Raw genomic sequence first — 25,047 nt, forward strand, 5'->3', positions numbered from 1 at the left:
CATTCCTCTTCAGGTTCAAGCCCTTTGTTTAGATTTGCAAAGCTTCAAGCAAAAACTTTTGGATCAGATAAAATGAGATAATATTTATCTATTTAAATGCTAGCTATCATCATTATCATCATCATTATTAATTATTATTATTATTAATCAACCTTTGTGAGCTACACTTCATCCCTGGCCAAAAGTCTGTCATTCCTTTAGAAATCCAAATTTACTCTCAATACCATCTTAAATCTTAGACACTAATTTCCCAAATCTGCCTCTCTTTTCAGAAATTGTTGCCTCCAATTAGCGGGAACAATGAAAATTCTTCCTTTGCTCCCAAGATCTTCCTAATTCTCAGTATGATCATTAACTATGCGTTCCAGAGCAGTATTGTGAGCAGTATTATTTCTAGTCACATGTGTCACCAGAGGTAGGTAGTCATCCAGTTCAACAAACCTGAGAAGTTTTCTGGAACATACCATTGGCCTCAGGAAAACAGTAGCTGTCTCTATAGTTATTGTCAAGTCAATAAATGTCCTCATTAGGAAATCATCAAGTGCCACCACTCATCATCCTTTCTTACTTTCCTTCCTACTGGATAAGTTCTCAGCTAATGGCACGTGTGGGTCCACATCATCACCAGCTATATTCCCCTTAGAGGGCTGAGCTCCTTTCTTTTCAAGAAAACCCTTATAACTACCACTTGACTTATGTTGTGCTTTTTTCCCCTTTTGTTCAGTGCATTATATTCTTCCAACTTCGTTAGTATCAGGATTCCTATCTCTGCCTTTTCTGATATTCCAGGCATGAAGCAGAGTCTGTGTAAAGACTCTGAGAGAGGACAGAGATGGGAACCTGCTCTGTCCGACAAAGAGACCTAAGCTAACCTAGAACAATGTTGTTCTTAAAAATTTTACAGGAGATTCTGACAAGTCTCATCGTCAAACCAACTTAAAAGGGAATTCAGACAGGAAGAAAAGGGAAGGTAACATACCTGTGAATTGTTGCCTAATATTAATTGCTCATATGCTTTCTTGGCTGCAGATTGTTTCGCCTCTTGTTTATTAGATCCCCAGCCAGCATCATACATTTTCTCCCCAATGATGTATTTACAAGAAAATCTAGAATAAACAATGGAGAGTAATGATGATGATAAATATTTAATGTTAAATATTAGTAACGATATTTAATATCAATGCTTTAAGTTTTATAAATTGCTTTACATATTATCTCATTTTATGCTTACAACAATCCTGTATGGTAAGTGCTAGGATGATTCCCCCTTTTATAAATAAGGGAATTGAGGTGCAGAGAGGTTAAATGTCTTTGCCCAGAATCATATAGTTGATAAGTACTGAAATAGGATTCAAACTCAGCTCTTTCTGACTATAACTCCAACACTCTATCTACTATTTCATCTAGATGATTCCTTATACATTGATAGATCTCAAAGTAAAATCTAATTTTTTCTTTGATGTTCCAGAATCACAGAATCACAGAATTTGAGAGTTAGAAAGTATGTCAGCTATCATCTAGTCCAACCCAAAAGAATTCCCATTATCATACACTTATAAAATACCATCATTTCAATTAAGCAATTATTGTCTACTGTATGCAGAGCACTGTGCTAGGCATTAAAGGAGATATAAACTTTAGACCAGACAAGATCCCTGTTCTAATGGAACTCACAATTTAGTAGGGGGCATCACATAACCCCCAAAAAACCACAACATAATGCATTTTTACATTAGATAGATTTATAAAACCCAACCCCTCCCTCTACCCCCTCAGGGTGGGGTAGAAGAAGCTTGAGTCAAGGAGGGAAGAGGGGAAGTCAAGAAAAAGAGTGAAAGATCAGAGAAGTGAAGCTATACAAATAGGGTGGAAAGCCCTAGTCCTCCGGTTAACGGGAGCACTGGGGTACCATTGACAGTCATCTTGCACCCCCTGCTGGTAGATGGCCGTGTCTGCAGGCAGTTCGAGGTGCTGCCATGGGTGGTGGTGCCCTCCGGTACAGATGTGGGGCTGGGGGAGCCTGGATGGGTAGTGGTAGGCCCATGGGAACTGGGGAAGCCGTGGGAGAGAGTTGCAGGGCTGGGCAGGAAGGAGGAGGTGTCAGTACTGGGAGCCTTGTCGCTGACCAACTCACATTCAGATGCCCCACTAGTGTTGGTTCCTTCTGAAGGAGCGGATACAGTGGGCAGCAGGAGTTGCTTACAGGCCAGCTGGGCTTGGTACTTGATGGGGAGAAGATCATTCCACCTCCAAGGGTAAATGGAGGAAATGTCCATGAGTGTATAATACTTCTTCAGCCATTCATCCTTATACAACACCTCCAGTTAATACTTACTGGGTACATCCATCTTGTTACGGAGAAACTTGGCAAGATGCATGATCGTCATGGTTGCTGGGCATCGCAGAAAGCCTACCCCTGTCTTATTCTCTTTGTTCCTGTCCTCATTCTCCAGGGTGCCCTTCTTCTCTTTCCTGTACCTGACACCTTCATAAAATTCAACAGAGGGGCTGACGATTCAATCGTCATTCAGACCCCCCTTTTCTGTTCTAGGATCTTGCCTTGGTCTTCATTGGAGCCACAGGGGAATTCTGCTATAGCACCCAGGGCTCTGAACTTGCAAACTCTACAGGTTTCCTTTCTGGCCAGGCACGCTCATTCAGCCCAGAGTGTGGGGAAGGACCAAACCCAAGTCATGCCGTGGTGGGGACAGAGTGAGAGAGTAGACCACATAGAAATCTCGCCAACGTTTCATCTCATCTTTAAAAAGTCCAGGGACTACTTTATATACGATGTCTTCAGGGGTTTTGTCTGACCTCGTGCTCAGCAGTGGACGTGTTTTACGGACCTGTACGGCACACACGGAACAGTGCTTGTTGCTCTCCAGGTATCCGACGATGCAGGTTTTGCAGAAAGAATACAGACATTCTACAATGGTTGTGGCATCGATGAAGTATCCCTCACAGAGGGCACACATGAGATGTGGGTTCAGTTCCGTGATCTTAATCCAAGTTGTCTGATGCATGATGCTGGGGTAAAGGAAGGGAAGCACTGTCCTGGGTCCCGGGTCCGATGGGTCGCGGAAAAGAGGGGTGGGGGAGGGGGGAGAAGCGGGCCCCAGCCGAGTCTCCCGATCAGGCGGAGCAAGGGGAGAAACCTGGTGTAAGAAAGGAGTTTGTGAAAGTGGCTTGGGGTGAGTGGGTGGGAGTGGGGATGGGGGGTGGGGGGAGCGGGAACCAAAAACCTATAATACATTATAAGTACAGTAGAAAGGCAGAAGTCAAATGTTATATAACATCAGAGAAATAAATGTTACTATGGAGATCGGTGAAGTCTTCCTAGAAGAGTTGATATTAAATATCTTTTAAAAAATTTTTTTAAATATCTGTAAATAGGCTTTAGAAGAAGAGTTGGGCTTCAAGATTAGTAGGAATTCAATAGGCAGTGGGAGTGAAGAGGAGGAAATCTGGACACAGGGCACTAGTAGTAGATTAGGCACTTCTAGAAGATGCATTCAATCAATCAACAAGTATTTACTAAGGACCTACTATGTCCCAGGCATTGTGCTACGCGCTGGAGATACAAGCACAAAGAGGGAAACCATCCATACTCTCAAGGAACTTGCATTTTAATGGGGATTATAACCTTTTTTTCATCCTCAGTTTCATCTGAAGTAACTGGACTGTGTCCTCTTATCCTGAAAAAATTTCTGAGACCGGTTTCGAGGTGAGATATGAATGTAGGCATGGAGGCAGGAAAGTATGTGTAATATCCAGGGGATAAATCCATTTGCAGAGCCAAGTTTGACTCTAGTCTAGAGGACACAAAGGGGTAATAATATGAGATAAGGTTGCATCCCAGGGGCAATAGGTAGTACTGATACTTCTCGAACAGGGGACTGACCTGGTCACCCTGTGCTTTCAAAATATCAATTTGGGAACTGTGGAGGATGAATTAGAGAGGGGAGAGACTGAAGGAGGGAGAAGGGTGTTACAGATGAGGCCAGCCCCCTTAATGAAAGTGATTCCTTTCTCAAATTTTCCTTGAAGTCTTGATCTCTTGTTTGCTCCATCACATTGTCCCTTGTATCACACTTTTTATTTATATATATAAATTTATGTGTGTATATATGTATGTATATATATGTGTATACATGTGTGTGTATATACACACATGCACATATATGCATATGAATCTCCTTAGGAAACTGTAAGCCTTAACACCACTTCTGTGATCCAGTGATACTAGACTCTTCACTGTTCTTCTAACAAGACACTCCATCTCCAGACTTCAGACATTTTCACTGGTTGTTTCCCATGCCTCAAATACTCTTCCTCCTCATCTCTGCCTCTTGGCTTCCTTGGCTTCCTTCAAGTCCCAGCTAAAATTTCACCTTCTACTGGAAGCCTTTTCTGATTCTGCTTAATGCTAGTTCCTTCCCTCTTATTAACATCTTCAATTTACTCTGGTTGTACATAGTCGTTCCTATGTTGTCTCCCTTATTGGACCGTGAACTCCTTGAAAAGAAAGTCTGTCTTACCTTTCTTTGCATCCAAAGTATCCAAAGTAGCACAGTGCCTGGCCCAGAGGAAGTACTTGATAAAAGCATATTGCCTATATTTTTTATATTTATACATCTAGTACCCACAACAATGCCTTGCACATAGTATAGGGCTTTAATGAACATTCAATGAATTGAATCTCATTAAGAATGTCCAACTTCTTTTGCTCTAATTCTGTGTTCTCCTGGAGGTACCACTCAAAAGGGGGCACATCCCATGCAAATAACAGGTACTTGTTCTCTTGCCAGATACATCTCCCATTTTAAACGAACAAATTGGGCATTCCCATTTATAAATTAGTTTCCTAAGTTTGATTAACATGAATCCATTCCCTAGAGCTTGACCCCTTTTAAGCAAACAAAACTGAGTTCCTAAACTTGCGAAGCTAAGAACCTTACCCTTGGGTGACACTTTCCCCTGCACACACACATACAAACACACACACACACACACACACACACACACACACACACACACACACCCCTTGGGAGGCCCAAACCAAACAAGTAACCTTAATCTTTACAAACCCATAAATGAGACAGTCCCTAGCTGCTAACAATCATGGCAAGCTCTTTGCACATGGTAACATAACATGAAATAGCTCTAAAAAAATTAAAAAAGAGATCATATTATTAACACATAGAAGAATAAAAGTAAAATGAAACCTCACCTTGGAATTCCAGAAGGTTCAAACACGGTCTCCATAACAAAATCTAAAGTGACTTTTTTCTGTTGCTTATAGGTATTAAAAAAGGCTATATAATTTGTAGAGGATGACATTTTTGTTTCTGACGCTTCTGGTGATTGCGGTGACACAGGTAATGTTGAAGAGCTCATAGCCTATGAAATAAAAACATTGTGTAACAAAAATGAATTTTGATTCTTCAGGTTTCTTTCTGAATAAAATGACTACATGAACATATGAAATATGACTGTAGATTTCCGCTAAAATTAGTTTTCCTATATAAATCTTAGTTAATGAAAGTCAAACTTGTATTTTCACTAAGGTGTGCATGAGAATGTAGTAGTATTGTATAATGAATAGAATGCTGGACATGGAGTTAGGAAGACTTGGGTTGAGATCCTGCCTCTGATATTTATTAGCTCTGAGCAAATCATTTAACCTCCCTCAGCTTCAGGAAGCCAAGATTTGTCTTCTAAATTAACAGAACTGCTTCCAGAGGAGGGCATTTAAGGATATTCCGTTCCTGAAATATTGACCCACAGGAATACAATATTAGCTAGAAGTTTCTCTCTCTCTCTCTCTCTCTCTCTCTCTCTCTCTCTCTCTCTCTCTCTCTCCTTCTGCATGTATGCACATGTGTGTCACTCTCTCTTAACATGAGTCAGCAATTCAATGTGGCAGCCAAAACATATATATGTGTGTGCATGCATGTGTGTATGTGTGTGTGTGTGTATAATATGTATGTATATATAATAAACTAAGGAAGTGATAGTATTTCTGTGCTCTACCTTGGTCACACCAGATCTGGAATTTTGGTGACTACAGTTTGGGAAAAGCATTGATAAGATTCAGAATGTTCAATGGAGACAACTAAGAAGGTAAAAAGTCTTGAGTTTATGCCATGAGGGCTGAAGAAACTAGGGATGTGTCACATACAGATAAGAAGACTTGAGGGAGATAGGACAGCTGTGTTCAAGTGTTCAAGCAGCTCTTACAAGGAAGAGGGATTTGCAATCCTCCTGTGTGACCCCAGAGGGCAGAACCAGCAGCAATGAGTGTAAGGTAAAAGAGGCAAACGTAGGCTGGAGGTAAAGAAAAACTTCAGCTTGATATTCTTCAGTTGTGCTCAACTCTTTGTGACCATATCTGGGGTTTTCTTGGCAAAGATACTGAAGTGGTTTGCCATTTCCTTCTCCAAATCATTCTACGGATGAGGAAACTGAGGCAAACAGGGTTAAGTGACTTGCCCAGGGTCACACAGCTAGTGTCTTAGGACAGATTTGAACTCAGGTATTCCTGACCCTAGACCTGAAACTCTATCCACTGTACCACCTAGCTGCCCCTCCTCTTGATTAGAGCTGTCCAAAAATAGCATGAGTTGCCTCTGGAGGTAGTGTGTTCCCCCTCCTCGGAGGTCTTCAAACTGGCTGCACAACTATGGTTTGTTACAGTAGGGATATCTTTCAGCTCAAAGGATTATAAAACTGTGTATTCTCTTTGACCTAGCAATACCACTACTGAGTCTGTATCCCAAAAAGATTTTTTTAAAAAGGAAAAGGACCTATATATGCAAAAATGTTTATAGCAGCAATTTTTGTTGTGGCAAAAAACAGAAAAATGAGGGGAATGGTTGAACAAGTTGTGGTATATGACTGTGATGGAATACTAATGTGTCATAAGAAATGACAAGTAGGATGCTTTTCAGTATAACCTCCAAAGACTTAGATGAATTGATGCAAAGTGAACAGAACCAGCATACAATACCGTATGATGATTAACTGTGAATGATTTAGCTATTCTCAGAAATACAATGATCCAAGACCAATTCTGAAGGACTTATGATGAAAAAAGCTATCCACTTCCATAGAAAGAATTGATGTAGTCTGAATGCAAACCTAAGCATACTCTTTTTTTACTTTATTTTTCCTGGTTTTTTTTGGGGGGAGTGGTGTCTGTGTTTTCTTTCGCAACTAATGATTAATGATTAATATGGAAATATATTTTGCATGACTACACATGTATAACCTATAGCAAATTGCTTGCCAACTCAATGAGGGAGGAGGGAAAGGAATGGAGGGAAAGGATTTCAAACTCAAATTTTTTAAAAAGAATGTTAAAAAATTGTTTTTACATGTAATTGGAAAAATAAAATATTTATTTAAAATTAAAATATTTTATTTGTTTCATTAAATATTGCACAATCACATGTAAAACAATTTTTAACAACCATTTTTTAAAAATTTTGCTTTCCAAATTCTCTACCTCCTTTCTTCCCCTCCCAGCTCCTTGAGAAGGCAAGCGATTTGATTTTGATTATACATGTGCAGTCATGCAAAATATATTTCCATATTAGCCATGTTGCAAAAGAAAGCACAAACAAAATAAAACAATAAAAATTGTTTTTAAAAGTGTGCTTCAATCTGCATTCAGAGTTTATCAGTTCTCCCTTTGGAGATGGATAGCATTTTTTCATCATGGGTCCTTTGGAATCATTTTGGACCATTGTCTTGATCAGAGTAGCTAACTCTTCCACAGTTGATCACCCTCACAATATTGCAGTTTCTGCGTGCAGTGTTCTCCTGATTATGCTCATTTCACTTTTCATGAGTTCATATAAGTCTTCCCAAGTTTGTCCGAAACCATTCCTCTCATCATTTCTTATACCACAATAGTATTCCATCACAATCACATACCACAGCTTGTTCAGCCATTCCCAGACTGATGAGCATCCTCTCAATTTCCAATTCTTGACCACCACAAAAAGTGACCATAAATATATATATATACTATATATATATATATATATATATATATATATATATATCAATCCTTTTCCCTTTTCTTTGATATTTTTGGGATACAGACCTAGTAGTAGCATTGCTAGGTCAAAGTTTTATAACCCTTTGGGCATAGTTCCAAATTGTTCTCCAGAACAGTTTGACTTCACTACCAAGGCAGTAATATCCCAGTTTTTCCACATCTCCTCCATTTGTCTTTTTCTTTTTCTGTCATGTTAACCAATTTGACAGGCGTGAGGTAGTACTTCAGAATCATTTTAATTTGCATTTCTCTAATCAGTAGTGATTTGGAGCATTTTTTTCATGTGACTATGATTTCTTCTTCTGAAAACTTCTTGTTCATATCCTTTGACTATTTATCAACTGGCTCTTATTTTTATAAATTTGGCTCCATTCCCTATATATTTGAGAAATGAGTCCTTTATCAGAGAAACTTGCTGCAAAATTTCCCCCCCACTTTCCTGTTTTCCTTCCAATTTTGGCTACATTGGTTTTGTTTGTGCAAAAGCTTTTTTAATTTCATGTAATCAAAACGATCTATTTTACTTCCTATAATCCTCCCTATCTTTTGTTTGGACATAAAATCTTCCTTTATCCATGGATCTGATAGATACATTTTCCCATATTCCCCAAATTTACTTATAATACTCTTTATGTCTAAATCATTTATCCATTTTGATCTTATGTTGGCATACGATATGAGATGACGGTCTAACCTAGTTTCTGCCAAACTGCTCTTCAGTTTTCCCAGCAAATTTTGTGAAATTTTGAGTTCTTACTGCAAAAGCTTAGATCTTTGGGTTTATCAAACACTAGATTACTATGATCATTTATTACTGTGTATTGTGTACCTAATCTACCTCACTGATCTACTACTCTATTTCTTAGCCTGTACCAGATTGTTTTGATGATTGCCACATTGTAATATAGTTTGAAATCTGGAATGCTAGGTTGCCTTCCTAAATTTTCTCTTCATTCATTCCCTTGATATTCTTGACCTTTTGTTCTTCCCAGATGAGTTATTTGGTTACTATTTTTTCTAGTGCTATAAAATAATTTTTGGTAGTTCAGTTGGTATGGCACTGAATTAGTAAACTAACTTAAGTAGAATTGTCATTTTTATTATAATTGGCTTAGCCTACCCATGAACAATTACTATTTCTCCAATTGTTTAGATCTATCCTTATTTGTGTGAAACATGTTTTGTAATTGTTTTCATATAATCCCTGCATTTCTCTTTGCAGGTAAACATCCAAGTATTTTATATCATCTGCAATTATTTTAAGTGGAATTTCTCTTTCTATCTCTTGCTGCTGGATTTTTTTTGGTAGTATATAGTAGTGCTGGTGATTTATAGGGGTTTATTTTATCCCGCAACTTTGCTGAAGTTGTTGATTGTTTCAAATAGTTTAACTAATTCTCTAGGGTTCTCTATGTATACCATCGTATCACCTGAAAATAGTGATAGTTTTGTTTCCTCATTACCTATCTTCTTTCCTTCAATTTCTTTTTCTTGTCTTTTTGCTATAGCTAGCATTTCTAGTATAATATTGAATAATAGTGGTGATAATGGACATCTTTAATTCACCCCTTATCTTCCTGGGAAGGTTTCAAGTTTATTCTCACTATAGATAATGTTTGCTCTTGGTTTTAGATAGATACTACTTGTCATTTTAAGAAAGGCTCCATTGATTCTTAAGATTTTTAGTGTTTTAATAGGAATGAGTGTTGTATTTTGTCAAAGCCTTTTTCTGCATCTATTGATATAATCATATGATTTATGTTATTGCTATTGACAATGGTCAATTATGCTGATAGTTTTCCTAATATTGAACCAGCCATGCATAAATGTATAAATTTCACCTGGTCATAGTATATTGTCTTTGAAATATATTGCTATAATATCAAGGAAGAGATTCTTCACCTGGGGTACATTTATGTATAGATTTCAAAGAGTTTGTGAATATGGATGGAAAAATAAATTACATCTTCTTTTTCACTATCTTCTAAATGAAATTTAGCCTTTTCTTAAATTATTTAAAAACATTATTCTGAGAAGAATTTCACAACACAAAAAAGTTAAGAATGCCTGATAAAGAAAATAGCTGTTGAGACTGTCAACCATGGAAACTATATCATTAATTCCTATTAGATTCTGATTTACTTAGTCTCCTTCCCATTGAAGTTAAGATTTAAATCCCTTAAATGGATGCTGGTTCTAGCTACATTCCTATTGCTTCCACCCAGTCAAATACTTTCCTAGGATGCTTCAGAGCAGGCCTGCACATTTATCTCAGGCCGCCCAAAATCCTTTCACAGGCCACAGGTTGTGCAGGCCTGCTTTAGAAGCACAGGTTTACAAACCCACAAGAAGGTGTGAAGGTTGTCTTCTACACAGATGTTTTTTCTCACTGGCAAATTATAAAACAGATTTGAGAGAAAAAAAGTTTATCCCTTGTAAAGAAAAAAGTTGAAATGGCTCACCTCATTTTCTAGAATGTCAAGAGCTAGCCTGGCAGCATCATTTTTTGCTTCTTTCTTGGATCTGCCTTTACCTTCTGGAAATTCTCTGTCTCCTACTACAGCTTTCATGGTAAACCTGAGTGTAAGAAAAAGACTCACATGATTTTATGCAATTAAAGCCTCTTTTTAAGGACATTATCTTTAGATTATTTTCAATTCACCCCCTACCTCTTATATTCTTTACTGGGGAGGTACTGTGACATAGTGAAAAGAACACTGGATTTGTCAGAGAAATGTGGGAAAACTTGTATGAACTGACATAGAATGATATAAGCAGAACCAAGATAACAACATCCACAATGACTATAGCAATATAAATTATCACCAAAAGCAAACTGAATGCTGTAGAAAAACTAATTGAAGTCCTGGAGAAGAGATAGGACCTACCTCTCGCCCCCTCCTTTACCCCCCTAACCCCCCCCACACACACACAGCAGGGAGGTTTGGTATTACTAGGATAGAATATAGTATACATTGTCAAGTATAAGCTTTCTGTATAAGATGGTGTAACGTTAATGGACTAGGAAGATCTTCCCCATCCATTAATAGGCCTATGTGACCATATGTGTTCAGTCACAGCTGTGATACATCCTGAGTCACACAGAGCCCACTGGGGGAGGAACTTGCCTAAGGAGGAGCTTGCTTAAAGGGGAAGCTTGCTTGTGGGGAGGCTTACTTATAGAAAGGCTTTCATACCTGTAAGTACCAAGATAATTAGGCACTGAGGATGATTGTGATGCCTTCTGGCTCTGAGAAGTGTATATATACTCTGAGGTAAGATTTTGCTTTGGGGGTTTGCTCATGAGAAGGACCTTTTGATTCCCTGGATGGGACTCCAAGTAGCCATTTGTTCAGAGCACCCCCCCCCCCCGCAACTACTCAGATGTATGTGCGCTCCCCTTGTAGGTGATTGTATTACCTTGTTCAGACAGTTGGAATGCTGTCTGTTGGTCTTTGTGCTAATTTCTCTACTTGTATTTTCTCTGCTTGTATTTTCTCCATGTTCAGGGTGCTGCCCTTTCCCTGAACTAGTGAATGTAATTAAAAGAAGATTATTAACCCCTTTAAAGCTACCTTTCTTTTAAAAGTGAATCAAAGAACCTATGCTAGCAGGCCTGGATGTGCCAGGGTGCTCACTGTTACAAATGACATTTCTTAGTTATTTTTCTTTGTCATGCAGGTGGATTCAATCTGGAGAGGTAATGGAAAAACAAGATTAGAAGATCACATATTTAAAGTTGGAAGGGATCTTAGAGGTCATCTAGTCTGACTCTTTCATTTTACAGGTGAAAACTGAGTCACACAGCTAGTAAGTCAAGAGTTCTTCCTAACTCCAAGTCCAGCACTTTGTCTACTACACCATAATGACTCTGACAAAAGGCAATAATAAAATATATTAAAACAACAAAAAGAACACTAGATTAGGAGTTTGGAGACCTGAGCTTTAATCCTAGCTCTCTCAGGATACAAGGAAGGAAGAAAGGAAGAGAATAAGGAAGGGAGGGAAATGAATGACAAACCCAAAGAAATAGTTTGTAGGTAACTAATAATCAATTTATTAATTAGGCTAGCCAGCAATCAATAAATTGATAGTCAATGGTTTCTCTCCATAACTAAAGATGCCTTAATGCCCTGAAATGCCTTAAATATCTTCTGAAAGGGAATTCCCCTGACAAGTGAAAATCAACCTTGATTGGTGGCCATCTAATGAGGAGGCAGGCTCCTCCTGGTGGTCAGGAGGAGGTCAGCTCCTCCTGCTAAGGCTAAAAGTCTTCAGCTCCTCTTGCTAAGGAATGTGGCTTAATCATAAGACTCAACAGCCTCCAGGAATCTGGGCAGGGGAATCCATCTCCATCTGGACCTCTCTGGCTGGTTTTCTCCTTCATGAGCTGGGTCATCCTAAACGCTAATGGAAGGGAACAAGGACAGGAGGTCCTTCCCTCAAAGCAAGGGCTCACTCAGACTGGATTTAGTTTATACATTGGTTGTGTTTGTCCTTCATCCTCAAAGAGGACCATGACATCAGGGAGATGATGACATGACTTGCCGTTGACTTTGATTTGAGTAAGGGAGGGATGTGCAAGGTCACCAGCCTCACTTTCTCCTCCAGAGCCATCTGGGTGCAGTGGCCTGATATTCATCAGGACTACTGGAGATGACCCAGGATGCAATGAGAGACCCTGGCCCTTTTAGACTAAGGTCTTTTCAGGTTCTCAGTTTGCGTGAGGTGATGTCCATTCAGTGAATGGGTCTCTTTAAGATGTGAGGCAAAGGATGGCCCCTTTACTTGAGAGAGTGCGAGATCCAACTGGGAGGGGAAGACCCTTAGGGTTGCTGACCAAAAGAGAAACAGTTGATATTTACATTCACTCTGAGGCTTTTTTTGTGTGTGTTTTCTTCCTCTTTAAAGCTAATTTATTTATTTTTAGTTTTCAACATCTATAAGTTTTAAATTTTCTTCCCCTCCTTTTTCTCCTCCCTCCCCAAGATGGCATGCAATCTGATATAGGCTATACATATACATTCTTATTAAACATATTTTCACATTAGTCATGTTGTATAGAAGAACTATAATGAATGGGAGAAACCATGAGAAAGAAAAAAAAAAACAAACAAAAAAAGAAAATAATCTGTTTCGCTCTGCATTCTGACTCCATAGTTCTTTCTCTGACTGTGGATGGCATTTTCCGTCATGAGTCTTTTGGAATTGTTTTAGGTCCTTGCATTGCTGAGAAGGACTAAGTCTATCAAAGTCAGTCATCACACAACATGGCTGTTACTGTGTACAGTGTTTTTCTGGTTTTGCTCACTTCACTCAGCATCAACTCATATAAGTTTTTCCAGGTTTTTATAGCACAATAGTATTTCACTCAGCATCAGTTCAAATAAGTTTTTCCAGGTTTTTTCTGAAGTCTGCCTATTCACCATCTCTTATAGCACAATAGTGTACCATAACTTGTTCAGCCATTCCCCAATTGATGGGCATCCCCTCAATTTCCAGGTCTTGGCCACCACAGAAAGAACTGCTATAAATGTTTTTGTACATGTGGGTCCTTTTCCCATTTTTATGATCTCTTTGGGATACTAAAAAAAATTTCTTTAAATCATTTGAAACTTCTGAGACTTGGGTTTCTTTAAAATGAGGATAATAATGTTTATATATTCCACTTGCTATGAGGAAAATACTCCAAATCATAAAGATCTACACAATTTTATTATTACTCTGCCTTCTTCAAGTCATCAAAAGAAGGAAATCAGTATATTTCAACACTGTGCCTATCCTCTCCAATGAGCGCAACAATGTACCCTCTGTATCTATGAAGGGGATGAAACATATGTTTCTCCACGATTCTGTGGGAATTACCAGGACTTCTGCCCAACTTCTGCTTCCTCCTTACCCCAGGGAAGCTGGGTAAAGATCAGGAGTTCTTAACCTAGGGTCGATGAACTTATTTTTAAAAAATATGTTGATAAATGTATTTCAATATAATTGATTTCCTTTGCAGTCCTCTGTATTTTATTTTATGGATAAAACTTTTTTTCCCTGAGGAGCTCCAAAGGCTCTACCAGATTGCCAAAGGAATCCATGATACAAAAAAAGACCCCCTTGTACAGATTAAAGAGCAAGAAATGCTGGCGTAGCTATTTTTCATCTAGAAATGTAAGCTCTGGGGGGTTTCTTTTTGTTTTTTGTTTTGGCCCAGACTATACTCTGCAACACTCAGCTTGTCATCCAACATTTACCAAATGGCTATCATGGGCAGAGCAACAGACTTTAAACTATTGAGAATAAAAAAGAAATAGAAAAGATGGTTCTTGACCTCAAGCAACTCACAATCCAGCTGAGGAGACATTGCATCCAGACTTGAAGGGGCTTCAGGATACTCAGAAAAATTAGAGTCTAAACGAATATACAGTCCACTTTTAGCTCTCTTAACTATCCGACGAAGTGTAGGTCATCTCAAGGAATAGATATCAAAAAATAAATAAATTTAAATTTGGCATTAGCATGTGTTTTTAAAGTTACATTTGAGTAAGAATTTATCTCTTGAGGATTAGGCATGGGGAGGATCAGAGTTTACAACATTTCCAAAAAGATAATGATGCCACTATATAAAGGCAATTTGGAAGTACAACTGACTACATTGACATCTGACTTGTACTGAGTTTTGTTTTATGTTTTCAAGTCATGATATTGCAAGTATTATCATGTTTCTAAATTTTCTTGTATTGTAAATTCCAGGAAACCATTGTATAAGAAATGCAGTTAAAAGGATGGTAAAAAATGTATCATTGGAGAGTTTTACCTTCTTTTGATTTGGATATTGTGAAATTATTGATTAAGCTATTTGGGGCTATTGCTATTAGATAAAATCTATGAAGCTTTTGATTGGGCATATTTTAAAGGGTTGAAATAATAATTGCTTACTTTTGGGGGGAAAGGAGGAAGGGAGTGGGAGAAAGACCTTGTAAAAATATCCTTATATGTAAGCCTGCCAATTTTCTTGAACAAGATCAGAAAAAAACCTTATCAGCCCTGTGAAACAATTTGTGTATTGATTTATTTAGGAAACAGGATTTCCTCCCCCACTCCCTCCCCATTACAAACACTCTTTGAAATAAGGGGGAAAATATAGGGAAAATTTTTGAAAGGGTCTTTATAGTATAGAAATATTTTATATGATAATGTGTGGTTATGATAACCATGAAGTTATAATTGGAATTGTTTGTACAGATCCTAGTCTCAAAGATTTTATTTTGTTTTAGGAGTTAGTATAACTTAGGAGGTGGATATCCGCTACTCTGGAAACTTGCAAGAATTGGCCAATGTACTCTGAAAGCTTCTTTTTGAGTAAACTATCATATATTCATTATCTATATGAATTTACATGATATACTTGCTTTGTTAAATTCTAATGGCTGCCTTTTACATCAAGACAAGTTTTAAGCTCTAATTAAGAAAGAGAAATAATACAAGAAATGAGTATTAAATAAAATCTTTTGTGTGATTTTTAGAAGGCCTGATAAATTTTTGTTTGCTAAATAGTTTTATTGCAACAAGAGAGTAATTTGTTAATAACTATATCCAGCCTAAGTATAATTAGTGAAATTTGCTATATGAGGTAAAATCTCATGGGACTGTAATCCAATATTACTCTGTGTTTTGATTTCAGGTATGATTATCTTAAGTCAGCAGTCTACCAGTCAAGGGAAATGCCACAAGGGATTGATTCTGAATTGCTAACAAGTGGATATCTATCTCTGGAAAAGGGTAAAGGGATGATGTTTGCATGGCCTAAGGTAGAAGCCTCTTGATTCAGTTTCCCTATGTGTTACTTCCTTTTTGAACAAGAATGTTTCTCACCCAGTTAACCCTGAGTCTGGCTATAATGAGGTAGAATTCTTGCTGCATGACGGTATGTACCATAAGAGATGACAAACAGTACAACTTCAAAAACACAGAAAGACTTGTATGAACTGACGTGCAGTGAATTGAGCAGAACTAGAACGATTTATATGATGCCCACAATGATGCAAAGTAAAACAACTATGTAACACTTCAAAATTCTGATCAAAGCAGTGATCAGGCATGACTTCAAAAGACTGATAATGAAATATACACACTTCCAATAGAGAGGTAATGGACTAGAGGGGCAGAATGAGACACAATGTTAAGATTCATTCAATGTGTTGATTTGTTTGGCTTAACTACACATATCTGGTACAAAGGAAGTCTACAACTTTCCCATGACCTCCCAGAGTAATAACTGTCAAAAACAGAAATAACATTAGTCTGACATGACATGTTCTTGATGAACCCATGCTAGTTCTTAACAATCACTGCTTTCATTTCTGAATATTCACAAACAATTCCATTAATACTTTTTAGAATTTTGCCAGGAATTAGAATAAAATTCATTGGCTTATAGTGAGAAAGACTCCATTATCTTCCCTTTTTTTGAAAATTGAGGTAATATTTTCCTTTCTTTAGTCCTCCAAAATCTCTCCTATTCTCTATTATTATTTTTCAATCCAGACCTTTGATTTCATTGGAGTATGGAACTCCCTACAACTTATTGCCTCAGAACGATGGCTGGATCATTGAGAGATTAAGTTACTTGCTCAGGATCATGCAGCCAGTATATATGAGAGTCAGAATTTGAACCCAGGTCCTCTTGACTCCAAGGCCAGCTATTTATTCACTACCCCATGCTACCTCTCATTCTTATCTACCAGCAATAGGGAACAACTGAAGCTTCTTAAACACTTCAGGGACATGATCAGCTCTTTAGGGATGTCAATTTGATAGCTATATAAAGCAGAAATGGAGAGGAGAAAGACTGCACACAGGGAGACCAATTAGATGGCTACTGCAGTAGCTCAGGTGTTGTGGGATAAGGGCCTGAACAAGCACGGTGGCCCTTGAAAAGAGAGAAAAGGGTGGATATGAGAGATGTGAAGAGAAAATTGACATAGCTTGGAAAATGATTAGATATCATGGGAGGAGGATGAAGAAGAGAAAAGAGTTGAAGATGATTCCAACATCCTGATCCAAGTGAACGGAAAGATGGTGGTGCCTGTGTCAGAAATAAGGAAACTGGGAAAAGGGGTATGTTTTGGAGGAAATATAATATGATCAGTTTTGGACATGTTGAGTGCGAGATGCCTAACACATAGCACTAAATAAATGCTTGCTTCTTGACTGACTCTAGAAAATCCAGGTGGACAAGTCCAGCAGGCAGTTTGAAATTCTGGAGTGGAGTGGAGAGAGATAAGTGCTTGATATGGAGCTGTGGGAGTCATCTGCATAGGATGAATATCCACTGGAATTGACAAGATCACTAAGAGGGTATAGAGAAAAAAAAAGCAGGACCAGGACAGAGCCCATGATCTAAGAACATCATCCTTTTAAAATAAAAATACAAACATTTCAAAAGTTTTGTTAATAAAAATATTAATCTTTCCAACTTCATATTGAGATGATTTTTTAAAGTAACTTACTCAAGGTTATGAGGAGGTCCAGTCACTGAGACTTCTTCATAGCCAACCTGCAAATTTTTCTTCAGGCAATACTGATAGAGATCTGCAGAGTAGGTGCGTGGCTGCAGATTGTTAGCCATTTTTCTTGGTGTACTTAAAATAGAAATGAAGTCTGAAAAAAATAATATCCACAGAGAACAAACATTCAGCCTGATTTTCTCAATCTCCTTCTGAAGCCAAGTGGGGAAACAAGGGGGAAACTCTCCATCATTTCTCTGGGATAAATTCTCCCAGTTGTACAGAAAATTTCCCAAGATAAGAGCTGCAGAGCTAGAAGAGATCTCGAATCTCAAATTTAGTCTAGCTCCCTCATTTTATAGAGGAAAATGCAGTGTCAAAGATGTTACATGACTCGCCTGGGGTAACTAGCAAGCATCAGAGGATAGATTTGAACCCAGGTGTTATTGACTCCCAGTCCATCACTTTAGATACTTTACTACACTACTTCAAACTTCTACATTTTATTTATGAAAGTTCAACTTTTAATCCACAAGTTGGAGAAAGACTTATTTCCTTACATCTCTCAAATTTTTGAAACTCATTAAGATGACCTATAGGAGTGTATACTTCTCTATCTCTTAATTCAGCTTCCATAATAAATTATCTCACAGTGAAAAGTCTGTTGAATGTGGGACAGGAAAGCTAGGGCAAAATGCATGTAAAACTCTGTTACTTTGGGCTGAAATGAACCTTAGAGTTCATTTAATTTCATCCTCCCTCCCTAGCTTCATAGATGAGGAACTGAGGCCCAGAGAGGTTGTGACTTGCTGCTGGTCATAGAGCCAATGTCAAAGCCAGGATTCGAACCCAGTTCTCCTGAATGTGCTTCTAGTTATAGAAGTAGGTCAATATAGCCTTATGGTTTCTTTTTTTTTAAGTTTGGAACTGTGATTTAATTTGTGTAGGGTACATCCCAGTGAGGAAACTCCCTCTACCAATGCAAACTAGAGGCTATTGTTTAATTTACAGTCTTAGGACAGGGGTTCTTAACTTTTTTCCGTGTCATGGACCCCTCTGGCAGTCCGAGTGAAGCCTATGGACCTCTTCTGATAATAATATTTTTAAATACATAAAGTGTTGCATAGGATCAATATGGAAACCAATTATATTGAAATATAGTTGTCTAATTTTTCTAATGAAATTCATGAACCCCAGGAGTTGACTGAAGAACGAAAGGTTAACAGGTCACATGGACAGCAAGTGTAAGAAGTGGGTCTTGAACCCACCTGACTCAGGCTGGCTTTCTATCCACCATGACATGATGCCTTTTAATATATCTCTCCACTAATAAGTGATTCAATCCCCACTAGTAAGTGAGCTCAAAACTAAATGACAAATAATAGATTTCAAAAATATTCCTTTCCTTCCTGATTTTGAGTCCTGATTGACATCAGCACACTGACTAGCAGTGTGACTTTGGATTAAGTAATCTCTCTCTGCCTTAGTTTCTCCATACTGCAATGACATCCCGAGTCCAGTCCAAAAGAATTAAAACCTTCACATTTACACTAGAGCAGTTTCAATCCATATAAGTCATTTTGGATTTCAGAAAACACAGCAATCCACTAATGCCTTGTAAAAGCAAGAGATCAAACCTTTTTTTGAAGGGCTTTCCTTAAGAGGGTCTGGCATACCAGGATTTCTTCCACTACCCCACAATTAGCACGGCATAGTCAGAAGCTAATCGACTTCAGGCAAGTTTCTTTACCTCTCTCAGCCTCAGCTAGTTCCTCTGTTCCTGGGAATGATGTCACTTGTGCCCTGCCTACTTCATAGGATTGTTATGAGGAAGAAATTTTAAAAGATGTTGGCTAATTTAGCATTCATTCACCCGGAGCTTGGACCTTACAGGCCAATAATAGTATCTCATATTTACATCAAACTTTGTAGCTATGGAGCACCTGACACACAGCATCTCATTTGATTTTCCTGACATGGTATCTAATGACTAACAAATACTAATTGATGGATTGACCTTGCTATCTCAGTTTCTTCATCTGTAAAATCAGAGGACTTGTTGGCCTTTAAGGTTCCTTCCAGCTCTGGATCTGTGCTCCTATGATTAATCCAAGTTCTCCTTTAATAGATGAGGAAACATACTCATAGAGACAAAGTACTTTGCCCAAATTGCACAGCTAATAAATAGCAGGGCAGGGACTGGAATTCAAGTCTTCAGGCTCCAAGTTTAATCATCTTTGCACTACTGGAAATTGCGTTTATCACAATGTCTATAAATAACATTTACTGATATGGTGTGAAAGGTAGGAAGGTGGACAGAAGCTCTTCTTCCAGTACAGAAGAGCCATTCTTTCTCAGTAAAGTGGATCCTGCCAAAAGGTGACTGAAATGAAAATATATATCTTTGTGAGATTAAGAGGCTAAGAGAAAAAAGAGGGTATAGGAGGGGTCCTTAACTGTGCAATTAGATTGTTTTGTTTTGGGGAAGTGTTATTTTTTTAAATTCAACTCCAGTTGAATATGAAATCTTGGAGTCTGGTAAAATATATTTCTAATAATAGCAATAGCTTGCATCGTACATGGCATTTTAAGGTTTGTAAAGCATTTCACAAATATTTTCTCATTTTACCCTCACAACAAGCCTGGGAGGTGGGCATTATTATTAATTCCATTTTATAGATGAGGAAAGTGAGGCAGACAGCAGTTAAGTTACTTGGCCAGGGTCAAATAGCTAGTAAGTATCTAAAATCAGATTGAAACTCAGATACTCCTGACTCTAGGCTCAGGACTTTGCCCACTTGCACCACCTAGCTGCCTCTCTGATACTTCTAACAAATTAATATAGTGATGTTGGGGGCAGGGCGGAGAAATCAAATGCTTGCAAAAGTACTTACAGGTTCAGAAATCCTCCAACTATCTTCGGTATGAATATAACTCAATCCATGAATGTTCCTGAACTTCCCAGGAAACACATTTCAATATTAATCTACTCTGGGCTGCTAGAACCTTCGCCTCTAAAGTTACCTACCATCTTTTTTGGACATATCTTCAATGTACCTATTTGTTTACACGATGGTTTCTTGCCAGAATGTAAGCTCCCTGTGGACAATGACTGTTTTTGCCTTTCCTTGGTCAATGCCTGCCACAGAGGAATCAATTAACAAGTGATAATTAATTATTTACCATTTGCCTAAAACTGATATTAACAAGTGAAATATTTTATAGAAGAAATTAGATCATATTTTTCTTTATACAGGACCACCTATAGCAAGGTACTTTGTCACCATGAGTATGTTTCCTCATCTATTAAAAGAGAACTTTGACTAATCATAGGAGCATGGATCTAGAGCCTACAAGTCCTCTGATTTTACAGATGAAGAAACTGAGATAAAGAAGTTATGAGATTGCCCAAGGTCAATCAATCAATCAATTAGAATTTGTTAGTCATTAGATACTATGTCAAGTGAATCAAATGAGACGCTGTGTGTACATCAGGACCTACGATTTCAGTAGTACAAAGGACTTCACGGTAAAGAAGCTGGGGTCAAATATGCTGTAAGTAAAATCCAACAAGGCCAAATATATTATGGGAAACATAATCTAACCAGTTTAAAAATAGTTAATAGATTCTGAGAGATATTATAATTTGTTTAAGATAATATAGTTTGTGACAATGAGAGGGATAAACTTTAAAAATCTTCATTCTGAAGTTTCCTTTTTTGCGTTTATATATGCAAAGCCTAACAACGTACTTGGCACATAGTATTGCTTAATAAATGCATGTTAAATTGAACCAAGAACCTGCAGATGGATGCAGATGGTGGTCCCAAGCTCTCTAAAACTCAAACAACTGGAGAGAAACCCCTGAAAATCTATTTATTCACACTTTATTCAAAGCATCTGACAAGAATTTATAAGGTAGATTCTTGCCAGCAGTGAACAAAGTATGAGCAACCTTGGAACCCTAATTTTTAGTCTCTCTACTCTTGCTACCATAAATTCCCGATTATAGGTAACTGATAATCCAGTTTATGAATTACTCCAAGCTTCACTATTTCTCTTCTTTCTGACAAGGCTGGTTTGAGCCCCCTTCGGTGTTCATTCATCTGTCTCCATTAAACACACAAAAGTGAGGTTTTTGGATTGTCCTACATTTTAATTATCGCTGTTCCCTCTTCATCATCCTTCTCCATCAATGGACCTTTAAGAGTTCTATAGCTCTTCACTTTATCCCTAAGTTTGATTTCCTTCCCCAATCCTCATTCCTTCCAGAAATGGCTGAGCATCTGGGAGCCGCTGATTAGAAGATCAGAGACTAGAGCTAAAGGGAACTCTGCATTGGCTAATCCAAATACCATTTTAAAGATGGGAAAACTGAAGCCCAAAGAAGCAAAGTGACTTATCCAAAGTCAATTATCAGTCACTAAGCTTCAGGACAGTGATTTTGTTCCTGTCATTGCGTCATCTCCCGGCGTACCAGTCCTTTTGCCCCCCGGTCTGCTCGGGGAGCCCAATGCCTCCAAGGGCTTCCTTTTTCAGCGCCCTCAGGGCCTCAGGGCCCCAGGGTCCATCCCGTCCAAAGGGAATCTGCACGTGGCTGCAGTTGTCAGTCACCTCACCCCACTCACATATACACTCTCACACGCACTCACGCACACGCGCTTACAGAGCCTCCGACCATTGTCCCACAGGCTCTGTTTCATTTGGACAACGAACCCCTCGGGCCCAGAACATCCCCCCCGACCCCGGGCCATGCAGAGCTATTGCCGAACTCACCAACAGCCGGGCTCCGGGCTCACAGCAGCGGGCCCTCGGGTTGTCTCGGCGTAGTTCTTTCTCAGTTTCGTTTCTGCCCAGACTCCGCCCCACCCGGGACCGATGCGCTCCAGCCCGCCCCACCGTTACCTCTGTACAGTACCAGGGAGGGAGAGTCAGCGACCCGCTCTTCACTTGCTTCCCCAGCCACTCCGGACTGTGGGCAGTACACCAGGGGCCGCCCTGCTGATTGTTGCCCCAGCCTCTTCTGTTCCCCGAGTGCAACGGGATACAAATTTGTTTAGGACACAAATAATATAGGGATCCTATAGATAGCACAGAGGTGGAAAATAGTGTGGGGGACAAGTCAATCAAGTACAATCTGGATATCCTTTCCCCCACCCTCCTAAAGTCCTTGAGGTCCGGGAGTTTCGGGTTTTTGTCTAGCACTTAGCTTTGCACGCGAAAGGTGCTTAATAAGTGCAAGACCACAATTAATTGGACAAGGAGTTCGCTAATCCTTTTGGGAGGTGACAGCCCATTTAAAGCGTCAAAGTATTCGACAAGAATTTATATGGTTAATACTTTATACTCAAATACCCAGCATTGGGAAACCCAGGAGGAGCAAAAGATACTGGCAGAATTGATTTACAAGTTTGCTCCAAGGCTAGGTAATTCCTATCATTTAACTGCAAACCAAATAATCTTTAGTTGCTAATCCAGACCTAAGCAAGTTTCCTCTTTTCTGCTACCTTTCTCCTGTAATTCAGCCCTATTGATCCTAGCCCCCTCTTCAAACTGCTCTCTGGAGCTCTGTCTCTGTTGTAAACAAATTCTTGCTCAAGCTCTCTATCATCTCTACACACAAACAGAAAATAGGTTTTTCCCCAGAAAATAGCCCACCACCCTCCTCTAACTACTGGTCCCTGCTTTTCTCCTTTCCTCTTATGGGTTCAGGGCCAATGGGTGTTTCCTCAGTTGCCCCCATACACATACGTGCACGCACGCCAGCATGGTGTGTGTGTGTATATATATGTATATTATATATATAAAACATATGTGCACATAATATAATACATATATATATACACATATGCCATATGTATTATAAGTCTGTAGTATTAATGTGATGGAAGATCTTCCCCAACCATTCAATAGGCCTCAGGTAGGCCTAGTGGGAAAGCTTGATTATATCTTTGTTTGTAAGTAGGCCTAAAGCCTCTACTTACATGAAGACCTCAGGACCCTAAGGGAAGGTGCTAAGACCAGAGCTAATGGTATATGCAATGAGTTCTAGCCAATCAGATGCCAGCTAGGACTGTATTAAAGGAGAGCCCAGAATTGAAGAAGAACAGAATTGAAGGGGAGCAGAACTAAGAGCAGCAGAACTGAAAGGAGCAGAACTTAAAGGGAGACATTGAGGCAGCAGACAGCAAGAGCGCATGAAGAGCAGACATTGAGAGAACCAGTGTCAGCAGAGCTGCAGAAGAGAGTGCTGAGCAGAGAGTTAGGATTCCTGAGTAACTGTTTACAGGAACACCCTAGCAGGGGGGAAGGTTACAAGATGACTTGGTTCCTTGCTATGGTACTGTGTTATAATTTCCTTGTTACTACACTGAGGTGGGCTTACTGGTTTTGAAATATAATTGCTACTATATCGAATTGGGGGTATTGGTTCTTGGATTTGTTCCTCTGGAGTCTAAATAAATGTTATATTTCCTCTGCCTCCTACATACAGAGTTTTTCATACTTTGCGATTCCAAACCATTCAGGTGTGTTCATGGTCATCTTCGAGGTCATGAATCTTTCCTTACTGATATAAAGTCCAGGAGGAGGAGCTGGCAAAACTCTTCCCACTGCTACTACTTGACCCTCTATCACCAACTGTCCTTTGAAGTGCCCACTTTCTCCATCTCTACTCTACCTCAGCCATCCACAGGCTGCTTGTATCGTAAACTTCATACTTAAATGTCATTTCTCTAACTACATGTTTCAACATGACTGCTCTACCTTCAAGAATCAAAACTCAGAGATTCCATATCTATAGTGGATAGTAAGTTGGCTTGGGAGTCAGCAACAATTGAGTTTAATTCCTGCTTATGACACATGCTGGTTACCTTACTTTGGGCAAGTTTAATCTCTCAAGGACCCTGGCAACTATAATTTACAAAGTAGTTGATCTGCATTTCTAGTAGGATTTTCCTCAGAACTCCTGCTTAGGTTGCTGGGGATAAAAAGACAAAAATGAAAAACAGCCCCTGCCCTCAAGGAGCTTCTATTTCACTATACAATATGTATACAGAATGTATACATATTGTATGTATGTATTGTATGTAATGTATACAGAATACAGGATACAATATGTAAACAGAAACAGAAATCCAAGATGATTTGAGGAGGAAGAAAGCACTAAAAACTGGGGGATCGGAAAAAGGCTTTTGTAGGAAATGAGCTTTGAAGGAAACTAAAGATTCTAAAAAGGATAAATGAGGATGCACTCCAGGCATGGGGGGTGGGGGGGAAGGGGAGGAAAGGAGGCATATTCTATAGAAAAGTAAAGAATGAAGAGACGGAATATAGAATAGTACAGTTTGGCTATAATATAAAGTAGGTAGAGGGGAATAATGTGAAATGACTCCCAGAAGATGAGTTGGATCCAGATTATGATGGGCTTTAAATATTAAATTGAATTTATATTTTTCCATGTGTAGCACCCTTTTCTGAACT

At 38.8% G+C, this 25,047-nt stretch overlaps 1 protein-coding gene and 1 pseudogene across 1 annotated transcript in view; both read right to left on the minus strand.

The window, feature by feature from the left end:
• The window catches only part of EIF2AK2 (eukaryotic translation initiation factor 2 alpha kinase 2), an 83,188-nt gene extending 60,807 nt beyond the window's left edge, over positions 1 to 22,381 (minus strand). The window contains exons 1-5 of the mRNA XM_036750680.1: positions 22,342 to 22,381; positions 17,569 to 17,719; positions 10,528 to 10,642; positions 5,231 to 5,400; positions 980 to 1,106 (exon numbers count right to left, since the gene is read on the minus strand). Of these exons, the coding sequence (XP_036606575.1) occupies positions 980 to 1,106; positions 5,231 to 5,400; positions 10,528 to 10,642; positions 17,569 to 17,687 (531 nt within the window). The 5' untranslated portion in view covers positions 17,688 to 17,719; positions 22,342 to 22,381. The remainder of the gene's footprint in view (positions 1 to 979; positions 1,107 to 5,230; positions 5,401 to 10,527; positions 10,643 to 17,568; positions 17,720 to 22,341) is intronic.
• LOC118841225 lies at positions 1,854 to 3,023 on the minus strand (annotated as a pseudogene).
• Positions 22,382 to 25,047: the final 2,666 nt, after the last annotated feature.

Source organism: Trichosurus vulpecula, chromosome 3, assembly GCF_011100635.1.
Source record: "Trichosurus vulpecula isolate mTriVul1 chromosome 3, mTriVul1.pri, whole genome shotgun sequence".
In the NCBI taxonomy this organism is placed as follows: Eukaryota; Metazoa; Chordata; class Mammalia; order Diprotodontia; family Phalangeridae; genus Trichosurus; species Trichosurus vulpecula.